The following is a 19857-nucleotide window of genomic DNA, read 5'->3' as shown; positions in this document are numbered from 1 at the left end:
TTCAGATTCTGTGTCTCCCTCTCTCTCTGACCCTCCCCATTCATGTTCTGTGTCTCTCTGTCTCAAGAATAAATAAATGTTAAAAAAAATTTTTTTTTAATTATAAAAAAGCATCCTTCGATTTTTAAAAGAAAAACATATCTAAGTTTACTCTAAGAGGAGTTTATTTTTATTTTTACTGTCTGTGCTAGCATGTCTTTTAGTAGTAAAGATTGAAAATCTTTTCAGTGCTCTTACTTTTCCAGACCAGAAATGGAGCTAGAACTAGCTCATTAGAACATATGCCATATTTGGGATTGATTAGGATAATTGCTGAATGTAGCCTTATGTTTTAAGGTACTATCAAATACGGAATTCCTTTCTTAACTCTGTGTAAGATATGTTGGTGACCATAGTTGTCATTGACTCTTGATTACCAAAAAAAAAAGAAAAGAAAAGAAAACGCCGCTTTCCCGTGAGCCAGCCCTTCCTAGGCTCCTCTGGCCTCCTTAATGATAAATCTCTTTCTGTCTCTGCCTCCCAGGTGTTGTATAAAATTTAGGCCAGAGAGACCTACTTGGGAAGGCAGAAGCTGTTACAAACATCCCTATTAGATAATGTTCTGTCATTTCCTAAATATCTTGAAAGGAAGAAGAGGATACATTAATGTCATGATCTTTTGAATTTACATGCAGTAGGACTGAAGTTCACGATTGACCTACAGGGGGAAAAAAAAAGCCTGCCACCAAATGATAGAGCAAAATTGTGCGATTAGTCCTCATGGCTGGTTAATGTCTCCATGTCTTAGTGTCACATTCACCACAGGTTTGTCAAGAGTGTGAGGAAGGTATCTGAAGGCTTTTAGTTCTTTGGTTAACATGTGTTAAGTACTATGTGACACACAGCAGATGTTCAGTGAGCATATATTTTTTAATGCTTTTATTCTTTTCGAAGAAATTTAAACTTTTTGTGCACGCGTGTGCAAGCAGGGGAGAGGGGGCAGAGGGAGCGAGACAGAGAATCTTAAGCAGCCTCCACGTTCAGCGTGGGGTCTGGGGCTGGATCCCATCACCCTGGGATCATGACCCGAGCCTGAATCAAGAGTGGGACTTTCAACAGACTGAGCCACCCAGGTGCCCCAGTGTTTTTATTCTTCAATGTATTCATTATGCTTATTTGTTTCCTGATTGTAAGTGTCATGAAACAAGCATAATGGATTCTGTTCTTGGGGGTTTATGATTCTGATGAAGGGAAAGGGGTTTGGGGAGTTTACAAAAAAGATATAAATAGTATGTTATCTAGGAGGGAGAGGGGAGGTGAATCCCTAGTCTTTTATTTTGTCCTCTTGGATTTCTACCTTTTCCTAAAAAAAGCTAGATCTAGATTTCCAGACCCAAGCCAGTTCATTTTTACTTACATGTCAAATTGGATTTCTCTGACCTGGCTGCGTAGCTGCTGTTTTCCTTTGTACTCTGCCTCACATTTATTTTGTATGGAATATACATGTTTCCCATTCCATGTCTTTCAGCCCAAGTGCTGCTGTTGGAATGTTTGTTAGAAGAAGCAGATGTTTCAGGAAGATAGCTTGACTGCCCAGAGGAGAGAGATGTTTTTACCTATAATTTTATTTTTCTTTCTCTTTGTTATATTTGTGTTCAGGTCTTCATTCTTCCCCATTCCTACCTAACTTCTTGCCCTTTGTCCCATTTTTTCCATTCCTTCGCACCCTCTGGTGTCTTGATGTCTCAGATTCTTGGGGAATGAGGGAGGCAGCAAGTCTTTATCAGGTGACTCGTATACACTTGTTTCTTTAAAATCAAGAGGTATGGTATTGTCCTTTGGGCCACAGGTCCACATGTCCACATGTCTACTCCCTTCTTTTCAAATTAATTTCCCCTGGTTTATCCTTAGTTGCCCTAAGCAAATTGTAAGCGGAGCTTGAGAGTGCTCCATTTTTTTCTATGCCAAGGTCCATCTTTCCTCAAAGTGCATTCTTGTTTCTTTATTGGAATAAGGCAGTTGTGTATTTCTAGGGCAGGAAGGAAGGTTTGTTAAATCACAATGGGGCAACATTGAACCAGGCAATTAAATAAATACGAGTTTATTCTCTTATTTTGAATTTATTTCTTTATCTGAATGGGAATGAAAGCAACAGAATAAGTTCATCCTTTGGGTGGGCAGTTTTTCTTTTAGCTTTGGTAAGCCCGCTCAGCTGAAAAACATGGGGATGAACACCTCTGAACTTTTGAAATAAAACAGAGAAGGTAAATGACTCCGTAAAATACATCAAATTACAGGGTGGGAAAACTTTAGAACAGTGACTAAAAAATGTAAGGATGGAAATGAAGGAAGAACTAAGTATGTGAGGTAGAAGTAGGGGATTTAGTAGGGCATTTATGCTGAGTAGGATACCAGCATGTACCAATGTGATGGTCACCAGAAACTTTGAGCGTCACTTGGTGCTTAAAGGTTTTTGTTTCCTCTTTTTTTGTCCATCATAGAAATGATCTTTGGTGGGCAGGAAGATCCTTGCACGTCATAGGTGCTCAATAAATATTTTTTCTTGGTGAAGAAAGATATTCCAAGATAAGGAACTGATCTTTGGTAAATCACCATTTATCCTCAATAAATCCCCACATAGCAGAGTGTTTGCAATGCCAGACTCTTAAGTGCTGTTTGAGATGATTCATCACTCGCCCTGGCACCTCCCTAGTGTTGAACTTGTCTTTTTTGGCTCCTGTGTTGATTTGGCAGGTGGATAGAGTCCTGACTGTGTACATTTCCCTTCCCAGTGTGATCCTTCTTATTGGAGAATTAACTGACTGAAAAAACTATTTAGCCACAGCCCTCTATTCTTTCCGTTTAATAAGAAACATTTTGTTTTATTTTGTTTTCATTGCCTTCTTGTTTCTTGGGTTGTGGATTAGGATCTGATTTGATAGAATGACATAAATGTATACGGCTTTAAGACCTAGGTGGACCCCAGATTTTCACAGAAGAGGACATTTCTTCAGCTAAAGATAAGGGGATGTGGCTAAAATCCCTGAATTTGTTGTGATTTAGCTGTGTCCTGGTTGGGGATGTGGGGAGGTGTGGAGATAGGAGAACTCTGGTACCTGGTAAATTTTAGGTTTTAGCACTGATCAGGTGATTTCTGCCTGCATTGTTATTCTTTTTAAGTTATTTGTATTATGGACTGGCCTTGTTTGGTCTTCAGAATGGGTTACCATGACCTGTGTTCCCACTACAGTATTTTGAGTGTGCTGGTCTACCCTCTTTTGGCCAACACATGCCATTATTAGGTTTTGGTCTTTGCCAACCAGTAATACAGGACAAAATGGCATCCTGCTATGTTTTTACCTGTATTTTTAAAATTCTAAGTGAGTTTGAAAATATTTCCTGCTTCTTAGCCATTGCTGTTTACTAAGTCTGACACCTTGAGCAAGGTGCTTGATTTTAATTTGCTAAGCTTCACTTTCCCAATCTTGAATATAGGGATGGTAACAGTGCCTCTCAACTGGGGTTGCTGTAAGGATGAAGTAGGGCAATGCCTGTAAAGGGGATGGGTATCTGGCAGACAGGAAGCACTAAATAGATGCTAGCTGAATTATTTTCTTTGCAGTGAATCCGAAATCCTGCACCATGAGAAGCAGTACGAGCCCTTCTACTCCTCTTTTGTTGCACTTTCCACACACTATATTACAACAGTCTGCAGCCTCAGTAAGTATTCTACTCTTGTTACTCCATGCCGAGGGCTTGGGAATAGGGGAATTGTGTCTCCTCTTTGTAGGGTGTCTGAACAGGTTGTTAATGAAGTTGTATTTTAGCACTCTTAGCCTGTCCACCCAGTGGTGGAAACTGCTGTCAGTCTGATAAGGCTCTGGAAGTTCCTTTACCTGGGCCAATCAAGGGGGCTTTAAAAACCACTTGGTTCAGATACCTGCTTTATAACCCATTAAGTTAACCTTCCTTCCGTTCTTAATCAAAAGCATTTTACTGATTTCACACATGCACGTGTAATTACTAGCGTGTTAATTTCTGGGAGTGGAGGCGGATGGGTGGATACGGACCTGGGGTTAGCAGCCACTGACGAGGGCTCTATTATTCCTTATTTGGTTTGGTGAGAAAGTAAATTCTCCTTTTGTGTTCTCTGGTATCTCAAGGGATTTCAGTTTCAGTTCCCATTCTTTTAAACTTTTTTTTACCCTTATTTTCCACTATTTCTGAATTTTTGCGTTTTTCTTTTTAAAAAAAATCCTAAGATAGTTCTGAAGAATTCTAATTATTTGTTTACTTAAATAGTTTGCTACGCATGTAAAATGAAAGGAAGGTATAGGGTCGTTCAGTAATCTTCAAGTGTCCAGTGCTGTTTATTATAGGCGCTGTTCCTGTTGAAAGAATCAGTTTAGCTTGAAGAAATTTTGTGTAGGAAGCCCTTTGCAAAAGGCATTTAGAACCTATGGGGAAGAAGAGGTAGTATGTTCTAATAGTTAAGAGCATGAACTCCAGAGTCAGACTTCCTGGATTTGCTTGTGGCTGTGTGACTTTGGGCAAGTCATTTCATCTCTGGTGTAATTTCCTTATCTGTTTAGAAAAAGGAGGGGGGAGGGAAACAATAATAGCTACCTCTTAAAATTGGTTCAAGGATTAAGTGGATTAGTATGTTTGAAGTTCTTGGTACTTATTGTGATGTATATCCTATTATTATTAATTTCCAGTAAATATAAGATAGGTTGATCTAAAAGCAGTGGATGGCTATCAGTGCCAGGATGCCTTTGTTTGCGCCTTGGATTGTTGGTTCTGAATGATTCTTGTCATAGAATGACATCGGGGATGTCGGACATGTGGAGCTCAATGGTTGTCTGGTTTTGATGTACTGACTGTGAGGCTGAAGCAAGCTGTAAGCAGTCTGAGGTTAAGTAAAGCTTACTTGCTTTCTCAGTTCCCCGGAACCAGCTTCAGTCCGTGGCAGCAGCCTGTAAAGTCCTGATTGAGTTTTCTCTGCTACGTCTGGAGAATCCAGATGAGGCTTGCGCTGTGTCCCAGGTGAGAGTGCCGGGCTCTTCCGGGGCCCTTCTTTCGAAGTAGGACTTTGACAGACTAGTGGAATGGTGGAGAAGGGGTGGCAGAGAGCAGGGGTTGGTGAACATTTCCCGTAATAGGCCAGATAGTAAACAATTTGCTGACCATTCAGTCCCTGTTGCAACTAGTCTCTATCTTCTAAACTCTGCCTTTGTAGTGTGAAAGCAGCCACAGACAATACGTACATGAACAAGCGAAGCTGTGGTCCAGGAAACTTTATTTACAAAAATAGGCAGTGGGCTGAATTGGGGCTGTGGTTTGCCAACCTCCTCTGGTTGCACAGTCTTTTGCAAGGATTGCAGAGTGTCACGTTTCCAGGGACCAGGTCAGTAACAAAATCAGTGAAGTGTGCCAGCCACAGCTATTAAGGGCCAGTCGCTGTGTGGCTCCAGCCGATTGTTGCCATGCAGGGGTGGAGACTCAGTTGCTCTATCTTGGGGATTATCAAGAGAGATAAGAAATCTGGATTTGAATGCTAAAACTTCCATGCTTTAAAACGTTAGCTAAAACTTCAGATAAAAAGCTGAAAATCCAACAGCAACACTTTGAGACTAATGAGACAAATTTGCAAGCCAGATGTGGTCTGAGGACCATCAGCTTGTGATCTCTGCTTTAGTGTTTTTCCTCATTTCTATTCTTGCTAGCAAGCTCAATCTGGCCCTGTGCCAGTTACAAGTCCCAAAAGAGTAGCATCTTCTAAAAGACATACTTGAATTTGTTGTCTTCTCAGAAACACTTGATTCTCCTCATCAAGGGCCTGTGCACTGGCTGTAGCCGACTAGACAGGACTGAAATTATCACGTTCACAGCCATGATGAAATCCGCCAAGCTGCCACAAACAGTGAAGACGCTCTCAGATGGTGAGCGTTCGTTTGCCAGACCCGGTTCCTTGGCTGCTTCCCTGGCCAACTTTCTCCCGCTCTGCCTTCTAGCGGTACTCTGCTCATCCTGTTTTTGGTTTTATATTTACAGTGGAAGATCAGAAAGAGCTGGCCTCACCAGTAAGCCCAGAGCTGAGGCAGAAGGAGGTACAGATGAATTTTTTGAATCAGCTGACGTCAGTTTTCAACCCTAGAACTGTAGCATCACCGCCCATAGGTCCACAGACTCCGGTGAGTTACTCCAGCCAAATGTCCTCACCCCTTGGAAGTTGTTAAGATGAAAATACTAGAAAAAAGTAACAAATGCATCTTCTGTTTGCGATATAAAGTGATTAAGTGCCTATGATAGAAAGAAATAGAAGAATACAAACCAGAAAAAAGCAAAACTTACCCTAACATTCTGTCCACTGTTGTTACTCTTTTGATGATCATTCTTCTGAATTTCTCAGTGCAAATGAACGTGAAGAGCACGTACATTTTTCTGTCAAAGGTATCACACTCTATACTGGTTGTAGAATATATATATTTTAAAGCTTTATATTTTTCTCTTCTTGAGAAACTAACTTGTATTTTCCCTACATTAGAGGGGGAGTTGCCCCTCATTAACTGGGGAGTCTGAGGAGTATCCGTAGAACTGCTTCATTTGGGTGCTTGTTTCGATTCTGACTGCAGGGCTGTAGTCAGCAGATGATGGTATCATGATAGGCCTTTCACGTGCCTTTTGTTTCTCTTTAGGCTGAAGGGGAAAATGATGAGCAGTCATCCACAGATCAAGCCTCTGCTGTCAAAACCAAGAATGTGTTTATAGCTCAGAATGTGGCTAGTCTTCAAGAGCTTGGTAAGACTTAATCATCGTCAGAAAGCTGGTTTCTCTGCTTTCCAAAATTTCATACGTGGAAGAGAATCCAGCAGCAGACAGAGGCCTGTTTGTAAGGTTGAGCCTTGTCGTTGATTCAGGTGGCTCAGAGAAGCTGCTGCGTGTGTGTTTGAACCTACCGTATTTCCTGCGCTACATCAATCGGTTTCAAGATGCAGTGTTGGCCAATTCTTTCTTCATCATGCCTGCAACAGTAGCAGATGCCACTGCTGTTCGCAATGGGTAAGGGGCTCAGGCTGTGTGCTTTATGTTCTGATGCTGCCCTCGGAAAGAAACCGGTTAGCTTTCTGTGGCATGCCGACTTTCTTTAGTGATCAGAATAAGAAGCAAGGGATTCAAAGAGACGCTCTTGTTAACCTCCTCCTCTGTTATGTTCTAGTTTTCATTCACTGGTGATTGATGTTACCATGGCATTGGATACCCTCTCTCTACCTGTGTTGGAGCCTCTCAATCCTTCTCGTCTGCAAGATGTGACAGTCCTCAGCCTAAGTTGTCTCTATGCAGGTGAGAGGTGATGATGTCTGTTCTCATTTTGTCAGTCAAGTACAAGTACACTTTCTGGAAACCATGAGATCCTTTTTTTTTCTTTTTGCTTTTTTAATTTTTTTTTAAATGTTTTTTTTTATTTTTGAGACAGAGACAGCACAAGCAGGGGAGGGGCAGAGAGAGAGGGAGACACAGAATCGGAAGCAGGCTCTAGGCTCTGAGCTGTCAACACAGAGCTCAGCGCGGAGCTCGAACTCATGAGCTGTGAGATCATAACCTGGGCCGAAGTCAGATGCTTAACTGCGCCACCCAAGTGTCCCAACCATGAGATCCTTCTGAGTGCTCTCCCCGCCTTACTTGTGCCCTTCCCCCCGAGGATCATCTAATGTCTCATCTAGGTGAAATGAGGTCTCAGTAGGAGTCTTGTAAATTATCTTGTTGTTCCACTGCTGGTGTTGTTATTATGTGCATATTTGATTTTCTAGTATGTGCAGATAGTAAATGTCTGTGTAAAGCAAAACGCCAAGTGCTGTTGGGATATTGAGATGAACAGTATCTGATCCTTGCCCTCAAGGAGCCTACACTGAGAACAGTTAGGACCGCAGGGTATGACATAAAACAGGAGATGACAAAAAGCAGTAAGAGGAGTGTAGCACGGTTGGGTGTGCGAAGTAGAGAGAGAGGGAGTCTTGCTGTGGGAGCAGGTTTGAGGAAGCCTTCATGGAACAGGTGATATCTGTTTATATTGATTATTCTTCGTGCGCCCACAAAATCTCCTCTCTTCCTGTTGATCATGCTGCCTTGGAAGTGGGGCCTGACATCTGGCGTTTACTCACTTTTAAGTTATGACAGTGACTTTTTAACCCAATTCACTGATCCTTGATTTCAAATAGCATAGTCCTGGTATGTCTTGGAAGGTATAACAACTTCCTTTGTTTACTTGGCTCTCTGAGTGAGGATTTGAACAGTCTTGGAAACCTGACCTTGGGGACCATCACGAAATTGCTGAGGTTGATCATCTCCCTATATTCTTCCAACAGCTTTATTTTGAATATCTGGATGCAAATAGGAATTGGGTAAAGCAGTAGTAATGAAGAAGTTCTGTTGATGTACCTGTAGGGCAGGTGGATTTTCAGTAGGGCTATCCCTAGGCAGAGGCAGAAGCAGGACTCAAGAGTGTCCTAGAGTCTGGGGGCACATACTATATCAGTGTGTGTGGAGAGGAGGGGCAGGGGGAGAGGATATGAGCTTAGTGGGTATTGTACAGTGGGAAAGAAAGGACACAATCAAAGAGGTCTTAGAAATGCAGGCTAGGGGCACTTGGGTGGCTCAGTTAGTTGAGCATCTGACTCTTGATTTCGGCTCAGGTCATGATGCTACGGTTGTAGGCTCAAGTCCCGGGTCTGCACGGAGCCTGCTTAAGATTCTTCCCCTCCCCCTTCCCCCTCCCCTCCTTCATTCCCTCCCTCCCTCCCCCTCTGTCCCTCTCCCCCGCTTGTGCTGTCTCTAAAAAAAAAAAAAAGAGAGAAATGCAGTCTAAGTCATTTGGTTTGTGTCCTATAGACAGGAGAAACCATTGAAGATTCTGAGCTATATTTTAGGAAGAACATTCAAGTAGCAGTACACAGGACATTTTGGCATGGAGAAATTTGGAGTCCGGAAGCTCTGTTAGGATTTTTTTTATAGTCATTCAGGCGAGACACATTAAGGGCCTAAGCTAGGGCAGCAGCAGTAGGAATAGAAAGCTAAAGATACCTGTGAAGATACGTTCTCTCCCAGCCCAATTCCAGTATTTATTTCCTTGTCCTCTGCCTTTGATTTTTGCAGTTTTTAAGTTGGGGTTTGTTTCAATTATTAGGGAATTTCTTGAATATTACATGGCTGTCAGTATACTTAGTCAGTAATGGTTAAAGAATCCTTAAAAATTTTTAGTCAGAGTAAAGATCCCAGAGTTGGTTTGTTGTTGAAATTTGATGGCCTGGGATTTGACTTAAAGACAAGGATTTGGCCTTGATGTCTTTGAGGAACACCAAGAGTGGAATGTTTTTCCCTGTAATCTTGAAAAAATTGAAAAATACCTTTGTGATATCTTTAAAGTTTTAAAGTTAATAGATACTTATTTTTTTTTTCAACGTTTATTTATTTTTGGGACAGAGAGAGACAGAGCATGAACGGGGGAGGGGCAGAGAGAGAGGGAGACACAGAATCGGAAACAGGCTCCAGGCTCTGAGCCATCAGCCCAGAGTCCAACGCGGGGCTCGAACTCCCGGACCGCGAGATCGTGACCTGGCTGAAGTCGGACGCTCAACCGACTGCGCCACCCAGGCGCCCCTAGATACTTATTTTTAAAGCAGTTTTACGTTTACAGAAAAATTGAGCAGGTTATACGGAGTGCCCATCTACCTTCTGTCCCCAATACAGTTTCCCTCATCATTAACATAGTGCATTAATAACAGTACGTTTGTTATAATCGATGAATGCACTGTTGATACACTATTAACATCTGAGAAGTCCGTTGTTTACATTACGGATTTCTCTTTCAGACGGTTCTGTGGCTTTTGACAAATGCATAACGTCGTGTATTCGTCATCACTGTGACACAGAATAGTTTCACTGCTCTGCAGTCCCTTGTGCTCTACTCAGTAATCCCTTTCTCCTACCCCTACCCCTGCCCCCTAGAAATCACTGATCTTTTCACTGTCTCCATAGTTTTAGCTTTTCCAGAATGCCCTAAAGTTAGAAGCAGTCTGCTTGGATCCCGCATTTAAGTTTCCTCCGTGATTTTTTTGTGACCTGATAGCTCGTTTTTTGTTATTGCCGAATAATACTCCTCGTATGGGTGTGCCGTAATTTGTGGTACTTCATCCACCTGTCGAAGAGCATCTTGATTGCTTCCAGTTGTTGGCAACCATGAATAAAGCTACAATAAGTATTTGTGTGCAGGTTTTTATGTGGATAGAAGGTTTCAGCTCATTCAGCTAAGTACTTAGGAGTGTTGATTGCTAGATCGGATGGTATCACTATTTAAGTCTTGCCCTGTGGACTTTACTGTCTGTGATCAAATCATGGAATTACCTTTGGGTAGGTTGTTTTATGGTTCTGTTTTGGTGGGCTCGTGGGACTGCCATGATTCGAATCTGTGCATCTTTCTTTTTTTCCTCCAGGCGTGAGTGTGGCAACTTGCATGGCCATCCTGCATGTGGGTAGTGCCCAGCAGGTGCGGACGGGGTCCACGAGCTCCAAAGAAGACGACTACGAGAGCGATGCGGCTACGATCGTCCAGAAATGTGTAAGCCATGCCATCTGGACCCAGGCACTGCCATTGTTCTGTGAGGAGATAGGGTCAGGCCCCCCTCTCTTCCCGGGTAGAGGAAAGGACACGGAGTACTCTCCAACCCTTCCGCTCGGGTAACAGGTCTGAGTGGTAGGTGTTTGGCGTGTTTGGCAGCTTGGTTGACTCTGCAGAAAACACTGCATCTTCGTGTTGGCAGTGGACCCTGTGAGCGAGGAGTCATTCAGTCAGCACATGTAGTTGAAGGCGTGCTGTGTGTCAGTGCACTTTTAGTGAAGACACACGATACGTGAGATACCCGCAGAGAATGCTAAGCATGTAGGATGAATCAGTGTGGTAAGCTGTGGTCTGATGTGGGCCTGGGGTATTGTTTTAGATTGGGGGCAGGGGACACCTCTGAAGAGGTGACACAGGAGCTGGATATAGAGAGTAGTCAACACCATGCGCAGGTCAAGGAAAGTGTGATGGGATTGTATCATTAGAAAGTGCCTTGAGGACATTTAATTTTATGAGCGAAATGAGTTTGGGTGGGATTAACATTTGTAATGAAATACGACAGCTTGCTCAGCTTTTTGTTATGTTTGATGTTGTGCAGCTTGAAATATATGACATGATCGGACAAGCGATCAGCAATTCCCGCCGGGCCGGTGGAGAGGTAAGAAATGTGTCTCTGCTACATTCCTGTCTCACAGCCTGTAAGATCTCTGTGTTCATACTTTGCTTTTGTGCCTTTTTAACAGCACTATCAGAACTTCCAACTGCTGGGTGCCTGGTGTTTGTTAAACAGTCTTTTCCTCATATTGAACCTCAGCCCTACTGCCTTGGCTGATAAGGGGAAAGAGAAAGACCCACTGGCCGCACTCCGAGTCAGAGACATCCTTTCTCGCACAAAAGAGGGAGTGGGCTCTCCTAAACTGGGGCCTGGAAAAGGGTATGTGTCTACTCGTTCGCTACTCATGTTTTGTTTTGTTTGCCTGCCATTTTGTCTTGATGGGGAGCTGGTGTAACCCCTCTTGTCTTCGCATCGATAGAAACGTTTGCCTTCGTACTTGGTTGAATTTAATGACTAAGGTGATGACCATCATCCACTGTCTCTACATCATAGCTGTGTCATTTTGGATAAATCGTTCATTCTTTCCGATCTTGTTTCCTTATCCATAAGAGGGGGAAATGTGTGTGTAACGTATTTCAGGGGTTTTATTTAATTATTTATTTATTTATTTATTTATTTATTAATGTTTGTTTATCTTGAGGGAGAGCGTGTGCAAGCTGGGGAGGGGCAGAGAGGGAGAGAGAGAGAATCCCAGGTTGGCTCCATGTTAATTGGTGTGGAGCCCATTGCGAGCCCATTTGAACTCACAAACATGAGATCCTGACTTGAAGCGAAATCAAGAGTCGGAAGTGCAGCCGAGCGAGCCACCCGGGTGCCCCTATTTCAGGGTTTTTATGAGGGTCAAATCAGAAAACAGTGCTTCTGTTTTGTGTAATGGGCCTGTTTAACTTTCAGCTGATGGCTCACTGCATGTTTAACCTCTAAAGAGGATTCTGTCGGGTCCCCCTGCCTTGCTTCCTAAAATGTTTGCATCTGTTTGGGTGAAGTAAGCCCTGCTTGCTAGGAGAGAAGTTAGACATATGACTTCCATGTGGTTTGACGTTTTCTTTTCTGAGCCTGGGCATTTCTGGGTTTTGTTTGCTATTCAGTCCCTACCACATGTTGGGCTGTCTCTGGGCATGGAGGACGTAGCACTCTTTAAAGCAGTGTCCTTGCTTTGATGGAGCTTCTTTTCGTTTCTATTTAGTTTATTTTTGGGAGAGAGAGAGACAGAGCATGAGCAGGGGAGGGGCAGAGAGCGAGGGAGACACAGAATCCGAAGCAGGCTCCAGGCTCTGAGCTGTCAGCACAGAGCCTGATGTGGGGCTCGAACCCACACACTGCGAAATCATGACCTAAGCTGAAGTCGGACGCTCAGCCGACTGAGCCACCCAGGTGCCCCAGTGGAGCTTCTTTTCTAACTGGAGTGACCGTGAGCAGATACACTAATACGTTCATGATAACTTATCGTAGGAGTCCTGTAAAGAAAAATAAATCAGAGCAAGGGGCTAGCGAGTGACAGGGGCTGGTGTTTTAGTTAGGGTGGTGAGGAATAAGCTCTGAAGACAAGACGGAGAGAACATATGTGAGGTGGCAGGGTGAGCCATGCAGATTTTGGGGGTAGAATTGTTCAGGTTTGGAGATGGAGGTTTGATTGGCATTTTTAAGGATCAGTTAGGTCCATGTGGGCTGGAGTGGAGCTGTCCAGGAGGGAGCGTGGAAATTAGATCAGAGAGGTAGCCTGGGGCCAGATCTCCTAGGGCCAAGTGTAATCTGTAAGTCATGGAGGGTTTTCCCCAGGAAAGTGATCCGATCTGACTTACTAGTTATTGGCGATGTGAGAAGCCAGCTTCTGTGAGGAGAACAGACTGCAGGGTGTAAGGCAGGAAGGAGGGCGGGTAGGAAGCTGATGCATTTCTGCAAATGACAGAGCTGGTGGGAAAGGCAGAGAGAAGAGGTCCAAGGGGTATGTGTTTTGAAGGTACAGCTGACAGGATTTGCTGATGGCTTGGATATTGAGTGTGAAAAATAGGACCTCAACATTTTTTGGCAGGAGACAAAAAATTGTGTAATTTACGGAGGATGGTATGATTTACGGAGACTGGGAATACCAGCTCAGGAGTAGCTGGGGTGGCAGGAAGGCGAAGAAACACAGAATGTCATCTTCACCATGCCGACTCGGAGATGACTGTCACATCTCTCTGTGTGAGATGTAGAGGAGGCGGTTGGCATGGGCGTCTGGAGTTCAAGGAGGGAGTCAAATTCTGGACCTCAGTCAACAAATTATTCACTGAGTTGTCTTCTCTGTCCCAGGCTCTGTGTCATTTCTGGAATGCTGTGATGTACCAAAAAAAAAAAAAAAAGGACACGCTTCCAAGAAACATGAAGAGAGATGTCAAATTGTATCTAGAGAGTATTACAATAAGGGCGTTTGGCCTGGTCAGAGAAATCAAAGCAGGCTTCTTTGAGGTGTTAAGCGAACTGAAATCTGAGAAAGACGTTGGGATGGTAGACGGTAGACACTAGGCAAAGAAGGGAGGTAAGCACATTAGAGGGAATAGTAGTTTATAATTCTGTGAGTGTCTGCGCTCATAGTACTGTAGAGGGAAGTGGGAGGATGCCAAAAGGTCTGCCCATAGAAGTAGCAGTTATGGGGCGCCCAGGTGGCTCAGTTGGTTAAGTGTCAGATTCTTGGTTTTGGCTCAAGTCATGAGCTCATGCTTCCTGAGTTCGAGCCCTGCGTCGCACTCTATGCTGACAGCGCGGAGCCTGCTTGGGATCCTCTCTCTCCCCTCTCTCTCTGCTCCTCCCCTGCTAGCTCTCTCTCTCTCTCTCTCTCTCTCAAAATAAGTAAATAAAACTTAAAAAAAAGTAGTTATGTTTAAAAAATGGTTATTGTTTCTTAAGATTTAAGAAGAAAACCTGTTCCTTGTGTAAGTTACAAACCATAAGAAAGGGGGGAAAATCACCCCAATTCTCCCACCCAAATCGATAAACGTTCTTCCAGATGTTTTTCTGTGCATGCATTCAAAATGTATATGTTTACAGAAGCAGGATCACCGTTAGAAAACATCATAGACGTTTTCTCAGTGCCCGTATTAGGGATTCACTGTATCTAAGCATTCCACTATGTAAATAGGCCATAGTTGACTCTAATCACCTTATTGAAACACTTATTTAGGGTGTATGAAATTTCTGGTTTTGATAAACTGTGCTTTGATAAATCTTCTAAAACATAAATCTTTGTGAAGTTGCTTAATTATCCCCTTGGGGTAAATACCTAGAGGTATGAATGTTAGGACAAAGGGCACGCTTATGTAAAAATTTGAAATGTTTTTTCAGACTGTTCTGATTGCATTCTTACTTAGCAGCTGTGTGTGCACATGTGCCCGTTTCCCCAGGTCCGCTTTGAAGTGGCCATCGTTAGTTTTCACGTTTTCTAACGTTAAAGGAGGAAGTTTATTTTTGAGACCGAACACAAGTGGGGTAGGGACAGAGAGAGAGAAAGGGAGACACAGATCTTTGACAGTGGGCATTGTTAGGTTTCAGGTTTTCTAATGTTAAAGGAGAAAGTTTATTTTTGAACACAAGTTGGGGAGGGACAGAAAGAGAGGGGGACAGAATCTGAAGCAGGCTCCAGGCTCTGAACTGTTGGTGCAGAGCCCGACACGGGGCTCGAACTCCGATGCTGTGAGATCGTGACCTGAACCAAAGTTGGATGGTCAACTGAATGAGCCATCCAGGTGCCCCAGCGTTAAAGGAGAAAGGTGGTATTACATTTCTCTTATTCGTATTTCTTTATTAGTGCCATTGCAACTGCCTGTGTCCTTTGCCCCAGTTTTCTCTTTGGTGTTTGTCCTTTTTTCTTACTAATTTATGTGCACTCTTTGTATATTAGATATTCTAATTGTCATGTGGCCATTTGGACAGAAAGAAAGTTTTACATTCAATGTGTCAGTCTTCATTTTTATTCTCTTTGGTTTGTGCCCAGATATTTTACAGAAATTGGCAATTTTTAACTTTTTTCTTCTCAAAAGAATGACTTCAAATGTCCTAGCAACCTTTGAATGTCAGCATCTATACATCACCCGGTCGATTCGAGCTGATAGTTTAAATTCCAAAATGCCGTGTACTTGGAAGTCTTTCTTTTACTCTTGGGGTGCTTAACCTGAAGCTTGTGGATCCTCAGGCGGGCTGTGGGTGGGCTTCAGGGAGACCGAGCTTCTGAAATTACATGCACATATTGTATGTGCATTTTCTTCCCTCCGGGGCAAGGTTCATAGGTTCTGAAAGGGGTCTGGAACCCCCGGATGGCAAGATCCCCTGTTCCGAGGTGGTGAGTTGTGTTTCTCCTCTTCTTCGTATAGGCACCAGGGCTTCGGGGTGCTGTCGGTCATACTAGCAAACCACGCTGTCACGCTGTTAACCTCTCTTTTTCAAGACCTGCAAGTGGAAGCACTGCACAAGGTGAGGGACTGCACGCAGGGGTCAGCACGGCGACGCTGGCTTCACTCCTGGGGAGGCTGCCCTGAGCCATCTGATCACGGGGTTCCTTTCTGCGCCGTTGGATCCGTAATTCTCTTCTGCCGTGCTTCCCTTCAGGGTTGGGAAACAGACGGTTCCCCGGCAGTCCTGAGCATTATGGCCCAGAGCACCTCCATCCAGAGGATTCAGCGGCTGATCGACTCTGTCCCACTGACGAACCTGCTGTTGACACTGCTGTCAACCTCCTACAGAAAGGTGGGTGGGGTCACACCGTGGATGATTTGGAAGATCTCGTGTAACCCTCTCAGGAGGAAAAAGGCTGTACGCCGTGACCTTCATAAACTCAAAATTTATGGTAATGTTTTAAAGATGAGAGGAAAGCTTCAGTGATTCCACACGTGAATCCGTTACTGATTGTCAGCTTTTTTTTATGTTTATTTATTTTTGAGAGAGAGAGAGAGAGTGCGTGTGTGTGCGCTCATGAGTTAGAGAGAGGCAAAGAGAGAGGAGACACAGAATCTGAAGCAGGCTCCAGGCTCCGAGCTGTCGGCACAGAGCCCAATGCAGGGCTCAAACTCACGGACTGCAAGATCATGACCTGAGCCAAAGTCGGACGCTGGACCGACTGAGCCACCCAAGCGCCCCTAAAAAAATTATTTTTAAATTATTTTTAAATTATTATTATTTTTTTTTTGAGAGAGAGAGAGAGAGACTCAGAGCAAGGGAGGGGCAGAGAGAGAGGGAGACACAGAATCTGAGGCAGGCTCCAGGCTCTGAGCTGTCAGCACAGAGCCTGACGTGGGGCTCGAACTCACAGACTGCGGGCTCGAACTCACAGACTGTGAGATCATGACCTGAGCTGAAGTTGGAGGCTTAACCAACTGAGCCACCCGGGTGCCCCCTGATTGTCAGCTTTGTGATGCACATGGCTACTTGGTTCTTTGTGACAGCGGTCATATTTTTATTTTTTAATTAAAAAAAAAAAAGTTTATTTATTTATTTTGAAAAAGAGAGAAAGAGAGTGCAAGCAGGGGAGTGGCAGAGAGGAAGAGAGAGAATCCTAAGCAGGCTCCGTGCTGTCAGCCTAGAGTCTGATGCGGGGCTCGATCTCATGAAACGTGAGATCATGGCCTGATCGAAACCAAGAGTCTGAAGCTTAACAGACTGAGCCACCCAGGCACCCCAAGAGATTTTCTTGGATTTAGAGGAAGAAAGAAGACACGGAAAAGATGTCTTACGTGGTGAATGAGGTGAAGTAGGGCGGCTCCATTTCTGTGACCATTGGTTCCAAAACCTTGCTGTTTTCCTAGGCCTGTGTCCTGCAGCGTCAGAGGAAGGGCTCCATGAGCAGTGATGCCAGTGCCTCTACTGACTCAAACACCTACTATGAGGATGATTTCAGCAGCACAGAGGAGGACAGCAGCCAAGGTAGAGGCCTCTTTTCCATCTCCCAGGAGATAGTTGCAACAGGAAGTTTCTCCATTGGCTCACTTCCGTTAGTTTCCTGTTTGCCATTTTCACCTGCGTAGCATGGATCCTGATTTTCTGTGCCCTCAAAGGTGACATGTTATTCAAGAGTAAGTTGAGCTGTGGAAAAATGGACGGTAGAAATTACTCTCAGTGAAGCCCAGATTGCTTTTCATCCTTTCCCCTCCAAGATCAAAATACATCTCGTTTCACGTTTCTTTCTGCATTAACCCATTTGTGTGTAAGGCGATTGGTTTGGCTGTTGTCATAGATGCGTGGTGTGGGGAGGCGTAGGAAGAGAAACTCCACTCTGTTGCAGTGAACAACAGGGCAAAATGAACATTCCCTTCTGCCTTTGTTTGGAGAGAGATGGAATGAGATAAATATCTCCAGTTCATTATAATTGGGTTTGTGGGAGCAGTGTATAGTATTGTGAAAGGTGCAGTTTTATTTGTGTATCAGAGAGCGCGAGTGAGCGTGAGCATGTGTGTGCCCTGTCTCTTGTCTGTGAGAAAGAGAGAGAGAGAGAGAGAGAAAGAAGGTGTGTGTGTGCAGAGCATGGGAAGGTCAGATGGAGAGAAAGAGTCTCAAGCAGTCTCCACACCCACTGCGAGATCATGACATGAGTCAGAATCAAGAGTCAGACGCTTAACTGATTGGGCCACCCAGGTCTTAATTTGGGCTTTATAACCCACAGACAAGTAAACATTTGTTTTTCAAAACATTTGGCTTGTTGGCAGTAAAGTGAGGTGGTTCTTTCTTCATTGGACTCCTTAAAAAAAATACCAGTTTTATTGAGGTATAATTTATGTGCCATAAAACGCTTCTGGTTTGCTTACACACTTAGAGGAGTATTGACAAATTTATGAAACCACGTTACTCCCACCGAGTCCAGATAATCCTCGTGTTCCTCTTGACGTAGACTGTTTTACAAAGCAGGTGTGCTAAAAAAATTTTTACATTGTGTTATTTTTATTACTTCTCTCTTTCTCTGTTCCAGATGATGACAGTGAGCCTATTTTGGGGCAATGGTTTGAGGAGACCATCTCCCCCAGTAAGGAGAAAGTGGCACCTCCACCCCCTCCCCCACCCCCTCCGCTGGAGAGCTCGCCTCGCGTTAAAAGCCCCAGTAAACAGGCCCCTGGTGAGAAGGGCAACATTTTGGCTAGTCGCAAAGATCCTGAGTTGGTAAGAGTGGATTTCTGAGGTTTAGGGGAGGGAGAAATGGGAAGAAGGGGTGTGAAGAGCAGACCATTTGAACTCAGACATTTTGTAGATTGGTTAATTAACTGTCATGTTTAAAGGTATTTTTACTTAGGGCCTGAGTGTACTGATTGCATTTGATTAAATAACTTGTACCCTTGGTGTTGCTTCTCTGATTGAGGGTTAGTAACATAGCCTTTGGATTTAGAAGTGAGTTTGAATCTAGCTTTTACCACTCACTGGCTTTGAGACTGTGGGCAAGAATCTAAACTTCTCCAAGCCTCAGTATTGTCTTCTGTTATATGGGAGTGATAGTACCTGCCTTTAAGGGTGTTGTGAAGAAGTGAAGAGCCCTTAGCATAGGTGTGGTACGTCATTAAATGCTCGCTAATTATTTGTTCAAGCAGTATTTCTAGATGATGTACTATCAGCCCTGTTCTAAAGCAGACACGTCAGATACGGACCTCACTTTCATACAGCTTAGTCTAGTCAAGGCTGTGGACATAAAACATTTACACAATAATTCAGTTTCATTTTGAGAGAGCAGTAAGGAGCTCGGAATTCCCTGTGTGTATAACGATCATACAGGCTTCTGAATTCCTTATTCCAATAATGTCCCCGAGCTGAACAAATACAGGGCCTTGGAGGAGTGAAAGAAGCAAGTCTGTCTGTCCAGAAGCCTCTGTCTTCACACGGAGTTTTCTGAAGTCTGTTGTGTTCAACTGGTGCCATTTTTTGTAATTGGAAGAATTAGGTGGGAAAGATTGTCATAGTTAAGCTTAGCCCCACTCCCACTGTAGGGACTTTAAACTCTGACTTGAATTCATTGCATTTGTTCCATCAGCTCTATGGGCATGTTTTATGTCTATTTAGATTGAGGATTTAGAGGCACTCTGGGCTTATGAACCTGACATGAACTTCTTTGTGCTCTCTTTAGTTCTTAGGTCTGGCTTCCAACATTTTGAACTTCATTACCTCTTCCATGCTGAACTCACGGAATAATTTTATCCGAAACTACCTGAGTGTGTCTCTTTCAGAACACCACATGGCCACCCTGGCCAGTATCATTAAGGAGGTGGACAAAGATGGACTCAAGGGTCAGTAGACAGGATTGGTGCCTGGCGGGTTTTTTTCCTTGGTGGGGTTTGGCTGTCGCCAGGGCGGTGTAATGCATCAAGTGGCTGCTTGAGTCATTGGTTTTCTTATTTGCCTCCAAGGTTCATCAGATGAAGAGTTTGCTGCTGCTCTCTATCACTTCAACCATTCTCTGGTAACTTCTGATCTTCAATCGCCCAACCTGCAGGTTTGTGTGCACTGTGACCCTTTGGCCAAGCACTGTCTGTGTCAGCTCCCAGTAGGCTGTAGCATTCCAGTCGCAAAGGAACATAGTTTATCCTGGGGACCCCCTCACTGGAAAGAGTGTTGAGAGATGATTATGTCCCACTGCCCTGATGAGGATCATTTTAGGGAAGAGAAAATGTGTTCTTTATCCCCAAGTCATTCAGTAAACTTA

At 43.9% G+C, this 19857-nt stretch overlaps 1 protein-coding gene across 6 annotated transcripts in view; it reads left to right on the top strand.

Annotated features, from left to right (window-relative positions):
• Positions 1-19857, top strand: part of UBR4 (ubiquitin protein ligase E3 component n-recognin 4) — a 131826-nt gene that overhangs the window by 4419 nt on the left and 107550 nt on the right. For all 6 annotated transcript variants that reach the window (XM_027060248.2, XM_027060246.2, XM_053208030.1 and 3 more), the window contains exons 2-17: positions 3602-3699; positions 4922-5025; positions 5792-5921; positions 6034-6173; positions 6678-6780; positions 6900-7041; positions 7199-7323; positions 10470-10594; positions 11193-11252; positions 11338-11528; positions 15557-15656; positions 15792-15929; positions 16985-17102; positions 18142-18329; positions 19282-19441; positions 19562-19647. In XM_027060248.2, the coding sequence (XP_026916049.2) occupies positions 3602-3699; positions 4922-5025; positions 5792-5921; positions 6034-6173; positions 6678-6780; positions 6900-7041; positions 7199-7323; positions 10470-10594; positions 11193-11252; positions 11338-11528; positions 15557-15656; positions 15792-15929; positions 16985-17102; positions 18142-18329; positions 19282-19441; positions 19562-19647 (2008 nt within the window). The remainder of the gene's footprint in view (positions 1-3601; positions 3700-4921; positions 5026-5791; positions 5922-6033; positions 6174-6677; positions 6781-6899; positions 7042-7198; positions 7324-10469; positions 10595-11192; positions 11253-11337; positions 11529-15556; positions 15657-15791; positions 15930-16984; positions 17103-18141; positions 18330-19281; positions 19442-19561; positions 19648-19857) is intronic.

The sequence above is a fragment of the Acinonyx jubatus genome, chromosome C1 (genome assembly GCF_027475565.1).
Source record: "Acinonyx jubatus isolate Ajub_Pintada_27869175 chromosome C1, VMU_Ajub_asm_v1.0, whole genome shotgun sequence".
In the NCBI taxonomy this organism is placed as follows: Eukaryota; Metazoa; Chordata; class Mammalia; order Carnivora; family Felidae; genus Acinonyx; species Acinonyx jubatus.
Note: the sequence above shows the minus strand (reverse complement) of the source record. Positions and strands in the feature narration are given on the sequence as shown.